Genomic DNA, 13,478 nt, shown 5'->3' with positions numbered 1-13,478 from the left:
GTATTACCCATGGAGGTGTGAGTGCTTCCCTTTTCCAGTATTACCTGTGGAGGTATGAGTGCTCCCCTTTTCCAGTATTACCCGTGGAGGTGTGAGTGCTCCCCTTCTCCAGTATTACCTGTGGAGGTATGAGTGCTCCCCTTCTCCAGTATTACCCGTGGAGGTGTGAGTGCTCCCCTTCTCCAGTATTACCTGTGGAGGTATGAGTGCTCCCCTTCTCCAGTATTACCTGTGGAGGTATGAGTGCTCCCTTCTCCGGTATCACCCGTGGAAGTGTGAGTGCTTGTCCAGTGCCCCTCCTCTGGTTTCTCACTGCATGTACCCCTTTCAGCTCTTAACATCTACTTCCATCTTTTGCTACCACCATTAAATTCCCCATGGAGTCCTTAGTGCAGTAACTCCTGTCCACATGAGTGTGCAGGCTCTAGCCCAGGCACTCCAGATGAACAGCAGACTGAGAAACAGCAAAACACTTTCCGTGCTTGTGATTAAATTATTAAAGATGTCCTTTCTTTTGTTGCCATAAACTTGCACTAACTGTATTTGAGTTTCACTTATGTAAATAACTCCTTAGTGTTCATTGCATTGTGTACTTGAGAACTTGTATAAGAATGTTCCCATTTCTTCACTTGAAAGTTGCCTTCAACTGAACCTGTTATTTTCTTCTTAAGAGAGCTTGATTTCATCAAGAGACAGGAAGTAGAAAGGAAGAAGCTAGAAGAGGTGGAAAAAGCTCACCTGGTGGAAGTCCAAGGCCTGCAAGTACGGGTGAGTGGTGTGTGCTCAGAGCCACTAATGGTGAGGCCATTCTGCCCAGAGCAGGACTGGAGATTCCAATTTGTGGATGGATTTTTGTGTTCTAGATCAGAGATTTGGAGGCTGAGGTGTTCAGACTGCTGAAGCAAAACGGGACCCAAGTTAACAACAACAACAACATCTTTGAGAGAAGAACATCTCCTGGGGAAGTCTCGAAGGGGGACACTATGGAGAATGTGGACGGCAAGCTAACAACCTGCCAGGATGGCTTGAGTCAAGGTCGGTCGAGCCTCGCCGCAGACATCCTTGTTACTGACAGTGGGATAGGACTTAGGTCTTCTTCTGACTCAGAGAAGCTGAAGCTCAAACCGCCTCCTGAGAGTTCCCAGGACGAGAGCCTGTCATTTCAGCTCATATCAAACAGAGGTGTTCCTGTGTAAAAGATAACAGTCCCTGCTGAAGGCAAACCCAAGCGCTGTCTTTAAAATGTCATAAATAGTGCACTTAGTAAGCTGCATCAGAAATGAGAGTCCATGTTTTTCTAGTCCCCACCTTAGAATAATTACCTTGCACTGGCATCAAAAAGCTGGCTGCCTGTTTCTAGCTCCAGACTCACTCACTCACTCACTTAAGATCTTCCCTTCCATTCTGTTTTTTGTCTTGGGTCTTATCTGTACTTTCCATGTCCATCTTGCAAAAAAAAAAAAAAAAAAAAAAAAAGAAAAGAAAAGAAAAAAAATCAAATAAGTAGAAAACATGACATCAAATACAACCATGATCCAAACATCGCTTTAATGTTCTCATACACTCACATTCTATGCAGTCTGTGTATATGTCCATATGGATGAGTGTTTCATTATAGGTAGTACAGCCATACATTCAAAAGGTGCACATATAAATGCACAGAGTGGAAGACTTTTGGTGTCTTCATTTTACGAGAATATTTAACAGTGCTTGGAAAGAAGGGAGAGAGTGCCACACAAGCGCTGTGCTGCAGGGACCCCCCTTCTATCCCTCGCCCCCATTAGGATGGCATGTAGTAAAACTCTGCTCTTTTTTTTTTTGGTTTTTTCGAGACAGGGTTTCTCTGTGTAGCCTTGGCCATCCTGGACTCACTTTGTAGACCAGGCTGGCCTCGAACTCACAGCGATCCGCCTGCCTCTGCCTCCCGAGTGCTGGGATTAAAGGCGTGCGCCATGACACCCGGCTTAAAACTCTGCTCATTTTGAACTGTTTCTTTTTTTTTTTTTTTTTTTTTTTTTCATTCTCTTTCTCTCTTATTGAAATATTTCCGGGGCTGGGGAAACGGCTGAGCTGGTAAAGTGTTCTCCACTCGGCATAAGGATCTGAGTCCAGAGCCACCGCTGTCACATAAAAAGCCAAGTACAGTAAGGTGCATGTGTAACCCCGATTCTAGGAGAAGGAGGAGAAATAAGAGGGGCTCAGGGACTTGCTGTCCCGGCAGCCTAGCTAAATCAAAACTCCAGGTTCACTGAGAGACCTTCTCTAAGATAAAATACGGTTAATGCTTTCTGAGGAATGACAGCTGCATTCAACTCTTGACCCCAACACACACGTGCACACACTGGCACAAACACCCACTCACACATGTACACACACAGACAGAGGCACACACATGTACCACACAGTCAATACATAGATGTTTCCAGAGAGATTTTTCTCAAGTAAGCAACTGTTTATATCCTAGCATTAACTTTAGAAGTAGCTTCCTAGTCATTGAAAGCACAAAGTATTGAAAATGTTTATTTAAATGAAGTTTGTGTTTAAGGATTTGGATGCGCTCACTAGGTCTATGTCTTTCTTCTGCTGGGTTGACCCTAAGTAAGGGCTAGTTTATAAGTGATGACTCGAGGAAGCTGGCAGGAAAGGGCTGCACTGGCCCAACACTGAGAGCTGTGCTTCCGGAGGGTCCCCCAGCTGCACCATATAAAAATGGTGTCAGAGCTTTCCTCTTCAACCTACCAAGTAGCTTGGCACCATGGGACTGTGAGGCAAGGTGGACATTAGCAATTGCAACTACAGTTTTTATACCTGGAAAGGCAGACAATGGAAGATTAAAGGCAAGTATCAGAAATCAAGTGTGTGTGTGTGTGTGTGTGTGTGTGTGTGTGTGTTAAGCCTTTTTGAGTGTTCAAAGTTTAAGTGCAGTTTATTATAAATGTGGGATCTTGCTGGGGTATACGCAGGGTATGACCAGTAACTAGTAGCCTTTTTCTATTCCTCATTTCTTTCAGTTTGGAAGTCAGTGTCTTGTCAAACATATAATTAATGATATTTATTAAATTATATGGCTACAGAAGATCAACAAACTGTACTATTAGCAAGCTGATTTGGAATAAAACCTTCCATTTCTTCTGAACCCTTTCTCTATAATGCACCCTCCATTTTGCCACGTAATTATTGGTTTCCATAGCAACAGTGTCAGCTCACAGTGAGATATGGATACTACGAATTCTTCCTGAAAGAGATCCCTGCCTGTGGTGGAAGTGGAGTCCCTCCGCTGACTTTAGTAGTATACATAGCGAGCCATGCTCTTCTGGCTTTGCCAGCCATGACAGTCAGTGACAAATCTTGAATTTCAATCGCTTGATCACATAAACTTAAGTGACTTGGCAAGCAGCTAGATGGAATGTTCTGGAAAGCACTTTTCTAGATTGATCTTTTGCTTCTGTTGCTAGGGAACAACAAAGACACAGATTTAGGGAGTAAAGCTACAGATCCAACACAGCCCATTCAGTATTGGAAGACCCTAACAGTCGTCCCCACCATGGCACCCTGATCATCAGCTGCAGGAAGACCCTAACAGTCGTCCCCACCATGGCACCTGCCCGTCAGCTGCAGGGCTATTGTGCTTCCTCTCAGGACTGTCCAGGTGTTATCTGCTTCCCAGCTCTGGAGGGTTAGAAGAAGGGCTTAGACTGTTTGGTTGGGGCTTGAGGCAGCTCCCGAAGTAGGTCAGTGATAAACTGTGTCAGAATGAACTAATGAAAGAGAGAGGGAAAGCGAGGTGAGGAGGCAGAAAGGAAAGGGCCAGAAGCATCCGTTCCTCCATGCCAACTGCATTCCAAGACAGAGCTTCCTGATAAGGACTGGGTGGTTAGGTGACTCTCAGTACTGCAGCTTGAGGAACTGTGAGGAAACTATTCAAACCTTGCAGAAATTTACTACACTCTTTGTATGTTTTCTTGTCAAAACTAAACCAACACAAGTATTTCATTAAAACTTTGGTAAAAGGCCAAGCATGTAGGGCACAGCTTTAATTACAGCTCACAGCGGGCAGGAGCAGAGGCAAGCAGAGCTCTATGAGCTCCAAGCCAGTGTACTCTTCTACTCGGCAAGTTCCAGGCCAACCAGAGAGACATAGTGAGAACTTATATCTAAATTAATTAATTAAAATTTAAAGAGTTGAAGATTAAGCATATAAGTTCATTATTTAATTTATTTGAATACTTTATTTTTCCTTAATTATAGAAAACAAATTTAATAATTTTATTTTTAAATTTTTTTTTAAATTTAATTTTATTTCAATTGTATTGCATGTACATGTGTGTGAAAGTGTCAGACTCCCTGGAACTGGAGTTACAGACAGTGAGCCAAACTTGGTGAGCTGCCAAGTGGCTGCTAGAAATTGAACCCAGATCCTCTGGAAGAGTAGCCTTCTCTTAGCTGCTGAGCCATCTCTCCAACCCCTTAATTTTTTTCATCAAGAGTTATAACACATCTCAAATCCCCTCTATTTTACACTGTGTATTTGTCAAATATTATTTTCTATCTATGAAAACTATGGTATTTCTATACTATCTTTGCTCAGTACCTCAGTGACACTGATCTGTACGGGCCTTGTTTCCTAGACCCTGGGGTGCCAGTGGCATCTGTGGCTGTGCTACTATGTTGACTCATCAGCAGAATGTAAGATTTAACTTAGTTGGATAGATTTCCCTGAAATTCAGTATGTCCATCCTGAGCATCTGTACAAGTCTTGACTCTTATGATGATACTGTTTCAGCTTCAAATATTTAGAGTCTGTTTTCTTAGAGAGAGGTTAGGCATGTTCCACAAACATACTGAAAAGAAAAAAGCCTTGGATGGTTAGGAGGGAGTTACCCAAGCAGGCAATGGATGGTTGCCATAATGAAAGGGAGCAGAGACAAGTGTGATCTCATTTAGAGTCATATGAACACTGAGTGTCTGTTTCTAGGGATGTTTTAAATGGTGACTTGTGAAGGGAAAGGTGGCTACTGGGTAGAAAGAGAATGTTAGGGCTTGGCAACTATGTAGCAAGAAGTATAATGGTGGGATGGATGGATGAAGTCAAACATAGGAAAGGGAGAGACATTTGTAGAACTTAAGATAACACAGACACACCTGAAGAGTACGGAGAGAATTAGAGAAAAGTTGCTTAAAATCAAAGTGACTTTTTTTTTTTTTTTTTTTTTTTTTACTAAATTATGCTCCCAATAAGAACGCAGTATTGGTTCATAACATTATAACTGTTGCCATAAGGTTTGAGGGCCAATAGAAACTGGGGTGCCTATAACTAAGGAAACTAATTCAAAAATTTCTAAAAAGGGATGAGCATCACAACCACATACTTGCCACATTTACCTAGAAAACACTGTACCATCTCTTCTGCAAAGCATAAATTTGGATGGTTCCATACAGTGCTTCATTGTTAATGTTGGGGAGATGGCTCTGTTGCTAAAGTCACTGCTGCCCAAACATGAGAACCTGACTCTTGTTCCCCAACACGTGTGTGAAAATCTGGGAGTGTCGGCCCATCTGTAGCCCCAGTACTCAGGAGCAGGTAGAATTGGGCAGATCCCTGGAGATCTTTGGCCATTCCGCCAAATGGGTGAGCCTTGGTTCTGTAGGGAATTCTACCTCAGACAATGAGGTAGAGAGTAGTCAAGAAAGACACTCAGCATTGACCTCTGAACTTCACAGACACACACACACACACAAAGAGAGAGAGAAAGAGAGAGAGAGAGAGAGAGAGAAAGAGAGAGAGAGAACTTGTTCCTTTATTTCCTTTAAGTATCAACTTCCATCTGTTGAGTCTCATGAAGTTCTTCAATGTTCCTTTCCAAGTAGAAAAACTACAAAAGAATAAAATATACAGTGCTGATAGGAGAATTGCGTGAATCATCTTAGTTAAGTACTTGGCGCAGTACCTAACTCCACACAGGTGATGTGCACAGCAAACCCCTTTCTGGAACAGCTCTGCTGTCCTTTCACAGCCGTCTGTGCAGCTCTGAGGCTGCAGGTTTTCTTTAACCGCCTTGTTCTTCTTAAAGGTTCTAGAACCATCATGAAACATGACAAAGTCAGAATCGAGAGAGGTCCCGCATGGTGTATCCTATATATTCTATGCCTTGTGTGCCCTCCAAGTGGCAAGCTTCAACAGTGGGAATTGTTGGAAGGAAATCATTGTAAACCATTGCTCAAATAACTGTACCACCTTCCTTAGAACAGAACAAAAACACAGCAAGCCCTGGTTTTTAAATGAACCTCGGAGCTGACGGGGTCAGCGGCAGAGTGTGCCACAGCCTCACGCTGGGGTGGCACAGTTGGCACAGTACAGCAGCAACTATACTGAACAATTTGCTCTATTGCTTTTGTTTTGTGTTGAGACAGGGTCTCACTGTTTATCCTGGACTGGCCTGAAGTTTATGATCCTCCTCTCTTGGTGGCCTGAGTCCTGTGATGACAAGTCTGTGCTGTAGTGGTTTCTTTTTTTTTTTTTTTTTTTTACATTTGTGTTTTTGCCTCCATGTATGTATGTGTGAGGGTGGACTTTACAGGAACTGGAGTTACAGACAATTGTGAACTGCCATGTGAGTGTTGGGATTTGAACCCAGGTCTTTAGAAAAGCAGCCAGTGCTCTTAACTACTGAGCCACCTTTCCAGTCCACTCTTTTGTTTTTTCACAATACCCTGTAAATTTCAGAATCCCAAATGGTAAGTTGTACTATCTGTGTTGGACTCTTATCACCTGTCTGAAACATTTGACCACAAAGTGTACCTTGTCAAACCAAATACCAAGTAGATAAGAGTTATGTGAAATTTTATAGGCAACACTGGTCTTAGATTATTATAACCAGCTAGGTTTGGAAACAGGGAAGGCTCCCTGTTTAAGAAAGCTAGCGTTTAGATTGAACATACATGATAGTAAGTTTTCTCAATGATGGTACAGTGAACTACTGGATGTGTTTCTTTGTTTGCCTGTTATAATATTTAGGTGGGTTTCAAGAAATAGGAATGCTGCAGTAAAGAGCAGGTGATTTAAAAGTATAAATATTTCCAAGCAGAATAAATAAAAATAAAATTATTAAAGAAAAAATAAGATTGCAGTAAAACGTAATAGCAGCTGAAGTGGAGACCAGAAGACATCTGGAGAATAACTTTAAAAATCAAGAGAAAATCAGCTGCCTACCTGCTGACCTTCAGACAGTGCCTTTGAGAGTAAGAAAGAAGCTGACCTGCAGCCAGCTCTCAGGAGACAGAAACTGAGGAACACATGTGTAGGGCCAGCCTGGGCTAACCAGGAAGAATTGTCTCAAAAAAATAAATAGATAAAATATAAAATAAGGAAAATTTTTATTTCAGACAAGCATAATCTGAGTCTTTTTTAAACCACCAGGTTAAAAGAATTTTTCCTGAAAGATGTACTTCAGCAGGAAATCAACTTGCTCAGGAATCACCTCAAGGTTTCAGTGTTGAAAACACAGTTGATCTAGAAACTGTTAAATATCCCACATTAAATATTAGCCAGCCAAATATAGAAGTATAACTTAAAATAAGATTTATGCCTGTGCAAAGAATATAAGTTTGGTTTAATATGAAAATTCATATTCTATGTATTAGCTGAAAGAAAAATGAATATGATTATTTTAGTGGATGAAGATGGACAGTTAATAATATCTGTCTATAATGAGTTTATCCTATTAGAACTATGAAAAAACTTCCTTAGCTCGGTACTGTGAGACTAGCAAAGGCCTCTGTCAAAGCTCCTGTGCACAGCAAATGCTGAAACTAGGAATCCCCTTTAAAACTAAAAATGTGTCCAATGTTGCTCAATTAAAAGCATTATTACCATTTCTTACCGCTGTTGACCTGGCCTTCTAGCAAGTGATACCAGGAGAAGCAACTGAAGTAAACCAAGGAGGAGAGAGAAGAAAGAAACAAAGTTATAATGCACTGGATTCTTAAATATATTGTTTAAGAATTTTATGTAAGAATATAATTTGTTTTGATCAAATCCACCTCCTCCTCTGTCTCCATACCCTACCCAGGTGATGACTATTGTCATTGTCACTTGTTTTGTTTTAAGTGAATACATAAAAGAGAAAACTCAGAAGTCTGTGGATTATAAGAACTTAACAAAGAATGCAGTAGATTAATTTTTTTTAATAAACTTATTTTGGGGATACATAAGAACCTGTCTTAAAAGCAGAAAACAAAAGCAAAAAAACAAATGAAACAGGAAGAAAAAAAAACATTTTTCAGGGAATATAATTGGAAACTAAAAAGGAGAAAATCCCCATACATGCACACACGTGCACACAAAATCAGGCTTCATGTAAGTTTAAATTTTAGTAAGAAGAAAGGACTGCATCATCAGAAACTTCAATGGATACGAGGTTCCCAGGGTCACTGGGCCCCTCAGGGAAACATTTTCCCATCCACTCTGTTTCTCTGGAGCTTCATTTCAGTGAATCTTCAGAAACCTGTGTGTTTTTTGCACCAGGCCTGACTTCCACTGTAACATCTGTCTTATTTCATGGTAGAGTTTTGAGACCATTAAGCATTTTACTTTCAGCATCGGCAGCTAGAATTTTAAACTAGGGTTAAAGACAAAATTCAAGATAGAATTAGCCGGACATGGTGGCACAGGCCTGTAGTCCCAGCACTTGGGAGGCAGAGGCAGGCAGAGCTATGTAACTTCACTGCAAGGCTGGCCTACAAAGGGAGTCCAGGACAGCCAAAGAAACCCTGCCAGAGAAAAAACAAACAAACACACAAACAAACAGAATTCATTAAATGGGAAGTTATTGAAATTCAAGGGAATACTTATATTTCTTTATGAGGAATGTTTCGGTTGGACGTGGTGGCACAGGCCTATGATCTCAGCACTTGGGAGGCAGAGGCAGGGGCATCTCTGTATCTTCAAGGCCAGCCTGGTCTACAAAGTGAGCTCCAGGACAGCCGAAGCTACACAGAGAGACCCTGTCTCCAAAAAAACAAAAAGCAAAACAAAACAAAAGAACATCTCGGGTATCAAGAATGTCACCCAGCTAGTACAGGGGCTTGCTACCAACCCCAACAAGGTGACTTTGGTTTCTGGGACACACATGGTGGAAGGAGAAAGCCAACTCCCACAGTCCTCTTCTAATTCTCACACACACACACACACACACACACACACACACGCGCGTGCGCGCACACTGTGAACCCCAATACAAATAAGTAAATAAAGAAATCTAACAAAAAAATTTTTTTAAAGAATGTCTCATAGACGAACGTTAGACGCAGGCAGTGAAGTAGTAGTTCTCTGCTCTCCTGTTTAGCTCAGAAGTGGGGAGGACAAATTGTGGAGCAGAACCAAGCTTTCTTTAGTCGTGCATAACAACACAATCTGGTAAACTTTCATAATCATTTTTTCTGAATAGATTATTCCTCATTTTCTTTTCTCAACAAGTATTTTGACTGCTTCTGAATCTCACTAATTAAGGAGTAAACATTCCTGGAAATCACCATGCAAATGTTTAATGAACAAGGTAAATGGATGAGGAATTGATATTTATTTACTATTTTCGTGGCATATAATTAAAGTAAAGAAGTAGTCCTTCCCAACAATACAAAGCAACTAAGTTGCCGAGCTAGGGTGATGGGAGTTTTGAACCTGCCTACAGGTGAGCCATTACAGAGCACAGAGACATTCAGAGGAAGATGCAGAGCCTTGGGGAGTGGGGTGTCTTTCCTTGGTCCAAGTGTCTGATTCTGTTTTCAGAAACTCATGTAGTTCTGCAGACCCCTCATCTTCCTGAGACAGACATTGGTGTTGGAGATATCAAAAGCTGGCTTTTGTAGAAAGACACGTCACTCTCTTAGAATGGACTTTTAGCCATTTTCTGTTCATTAAAAAAAAAAAAAAAAAAAAAGTGTAACACGTAATCATTTTGCTTTGGACTTTCAGTTTTGTTTGATTATAATCTTCTGAAAGTAGAGATCATTTTAACCCAAATATAGTTAATTTTCTTTCTAAGGGAACTTTACAGGGAATATATGTTCCAAATATTTCTTTTGTTTAGGTGTGTAGTCCGGCTCCCCATAAAAGTCATAGGAATCACTAGACTTCTATGGAAAATTGGATTATTAGGAGACTGCCTGTTATGCTAGCGTTACGATGGACTGCAAGAACAGACTGGGAAACTATGGTGGGGTCTGAGACGAAGAAGGTGCTGTGGGGTTTGTAGAGAAGTGTTGGCTGCCCTTGGTTCTGCTCAACTTTTCAAGGTTGGAGGGGGTGGTCCTAAATATTCCACTTAGGAAACCTAATCACCATGTACTTTACTCACAGACATAATAACTGAAACACAAACAGCTGTTTGGAGTTAGGACCAGAAAACTCACCTCAATGTATAGTTCTGGAAAGCATACCAACTGTATTGGTTCAGTGCGTACAGTATCATGGCCCTGTTATAGGGGGATATGAACCACAAGTTATGGCTAAGTTCTTCTTTAAGGCAGATACAAAATAGTTTGTGTAATTCTTAGGGTAATTATGTCCCATATCTGTGGGAAATAAATTCTTAAAACTGTAGAAACAGTAGAATATTTGCTTTTCATTTTTGTTTTGTTTTGTTTTTTATCCTAACTGGTGTTAAACACCAAAAAAGAAAAAGAAAAAAAAAAAAATCTCACATCTTTTTAAAATGTTGCTTGCAAGTCACTATAAGTGGGTTTTGAATCATGTTTCCTGTTCATAAACTTAGCTAATTACATAGCTCTTAAGCAACTACAAGAACTTAAGATAGTATGTGTGTTTGGGTTCCTGCTAAGGACTATTAGTTAAGAGTCTTCTAAGTATGTAGTAACATCTTGAACAACTCTTGCAGGTAGTCTAAACACGCTAACTTCAGGTTTTCTCATGCCACCTGGAGCTGTTGAATGGTACCTCCCCATTAGGTAACCAATGCCCATCTCAGGTGATGGGCTTAACTTTCTATAGAAGCTTAAAGATCTGAATACTTCGTGTACTTAGAAGGAAGCTATTAATGTGACCTGTCTCCCTAGGCCTAACTCACCTGCAACCCTGAGGCCCCAGCCAAGTTGTCATTTGGTGATATTTGCATTCCCTTGGCTTTTAGGCTGTGCACCGTCTCTTTTCTCTCAGAATCTACAGACTCGTCATGATGAAAGAGCACTGATGTATGTATGTAAATGAGTTTCCCTAAAACCTAAAGCTAGATTCTTTACCTTTTATATTCTCAGAATTTCTGTCTGCCCATTTTACACACAGAGTCTCATCTTAAATCAGCTTTGAACACCACCCAGAAAGCCCTGCACTGATACAAATAACTTAACTGCATTTCCGAGTCCATTTGGGCTTGAAATTGTTTTTGTGGGTACAGAGGTGAAAAGGAATTCCTACATATTCTTTCAACAATTGCCAAATAAAATATAGTTTATAACAATAAATTTACCCTTACTAAAAGATTACAAAATAGGGAGCTGGAGAGATGGCCCAGTGGTCTGTCTGCTCTTCCATGGGTCTTGAGTTCAATTCTCAGCAACTACATGGTAGCTCCCAACCATCTATAATTTGATCTGATGCCCTCTTCTGGCATGGAATCAATCTGGCACTTTCTCAGAAAATTGGGAATAGCTCTACCTCAAGAACCAGCCAAACCACTCCTGGGCATATACCCAAAATATGCTCCACCATACAACAAGGACATTTACTCAACGATGTTCATAATAGCCAGAATCTGGAAACAACTCAGATTTCCCTCAACCAAAGAATAGATAAGAAACTGTGGTACATTTACACAATGGAATACTACTTAACTATTAAAAACAAGGACGTCCATCCAAATGGACAGAACTTGAAAAGATAAATCATCTTGGGTGAAGTAACCTGAACCCACAAAGACATGCATGGTATATACTCACTTATAAGCAGATATTAGCCAAATAATACAGAATAACCACACTACAATACCCAGACCTAAAGAAGCTAAATAACAAGGAGGACCCTAGGGAGGATGCTTAATTCTCATTCAGAAGGGCAAATAGAATAGACACCAGAAGCGATGGAAGAGAAGGAACAGGAAGGGAGCCTACCATAAAGGTCCTCTGAAAGACTCCACCCAGCGGGGATCAAAGCAGATGCTAAAACTCAGACAAACTTCGAGGGGGGATGCAGGGAGTCTTATGGAAGAGTTAGGGGTTAGAAGGACCTGGAAAGGACAGGAGCTCCACAAGGAGACCAATGGAGCCAACAAATATGGTGGCAGTTGGTAGGGGGCAGGAGCGCTGCTGCAGAGACTGATGCCCCAACCAAGGACCATGCATGGAGAGGATCTAGACTCTCTGCTCAGATGTGGTCGATAGGCAGCACAGTCTCCATGTAGGTCCCACAATATGGGGAGTTGGGGCTGCCTCTGACATGGACTCTCTTGCCCAGTCATTGATCACTTCCTCCTGGTGCACTGGCCTTATCAGGGCCAAGAGGACGAGGATGCAGGCAGTCCAAATGAGACTTGGTATCTCGGGCCAGATGAAAGGGGAGGAGGACTCCTCCTTGCTAGGGGAGGGGGGGGGGGTGAGGAAGGGAGGGTGGGACTGGGAGTGGACAAGGGAGGGGCCTACAATTGAGGTGTAAAGTGAATAAATTAAAAATGAAAAAAATTTTTAAAAGATTAAAAAACAGCAATAATCTTTTTTTATTGAAGTGGTAAGAAATCAGCTTCTAGAGATTTTCATGAATACAACTTGGGACATGTTTCTTAGCTTTATATTTAAATAACTGCAAAAGAAGCTACCAACTCTCAGTGGAATTCAAGGAGGACGCTGCCTGTGAGTAGGTTCCTAAGGAGAATGCCATCATTGGAGCAGTAGCATCCGTATCTGCAGATAGCATAGTTGACCTGATACATCTCCCCACACAATACAGGCAATCAGTAAAGGGAATAGGTGGCATCATCACGTGCCAATCAATGGGGTTCTCAGTGGGAGAACTTGGCCAAGCTTCTTGGCCTGTATGAACCCCTGAAACAGCAGAGCTAAGCAAACTAGAGTAGAATTAAGATGTCTCCGAGGAAAAAAAGTAACAAATGTATGCTTTTTAAATTAATTTTAACTATACAAATATATAAGTACAAAAAAAAAAAAAAAGACACAAATGCCTAATGCAAAATCTTTACCATCTCTAAGTATTAAAGTTCTATCTGATTCATATCTTCTAATCTAAGAGCCTACTAAGAAGTTTATCTTTTCAGTTTTCCTGTGCTCTTATACAGATTTCACTATATCTGCTACTAGTTTCTAAATATTTCAAGTGAATGTACGTGCTATTCTGTAACGCGCTTTACTCTTGCCAATCTGTTGGATGTCAGTAAAGACAGCTGTGGGGTGGCTATTATGGGCCATTCACCCTTCTAAGCACTTTGAGGTCTATTAGTGCATTTAGTCTTCAT

At 41.1% G+C, this 13,478-nt stretch overlaps 1 protein-coding gene across 1 annotated transcript in view; it reads left to right on the top strand.

The window, feature by feature from the left end:
* The window catches only part of Ppp1r9a (protein phosphatase 1 regulatory subunit 9A), a 125,457-nt gene that overhangs the window by 78,847 nt on the left and 33,132 nt on the right, over positions 1 to 13,478 (top strand). The window contains exons 9-10 of the mRNA XM_051151481.1: positions 672 to 768; positions 864 to 1,035. Coding sequence (XP_051007438.1) covers positions 672 to 768; positions 864 to 1,035 — 269 coding nt within the window. The remainder of the gene's footprint in view (positions 1 to 671; positions 769 to 863; positions 1,036 to 13,478) is intronic.

The sequence above is a fragment of the Acomys russatus genome, chromosome 10 (genome assembly GCF_903995435.1).
Source record: "Acomys russatus chromosome 10, mAcoRus1.1, whole genome shotgun sequence".
NCBI classification, from domain to species: domain Eukaryota; kingdom Metazoa; phylum Chordata; class Mammalia; order Rodentia; family Muridae; genus Acomys; species Acomys russatus.
Note: the sequence above shows the minus strand (reverse complement) of the source record. Positions and strands in the feature narration are given on the sequence as shown.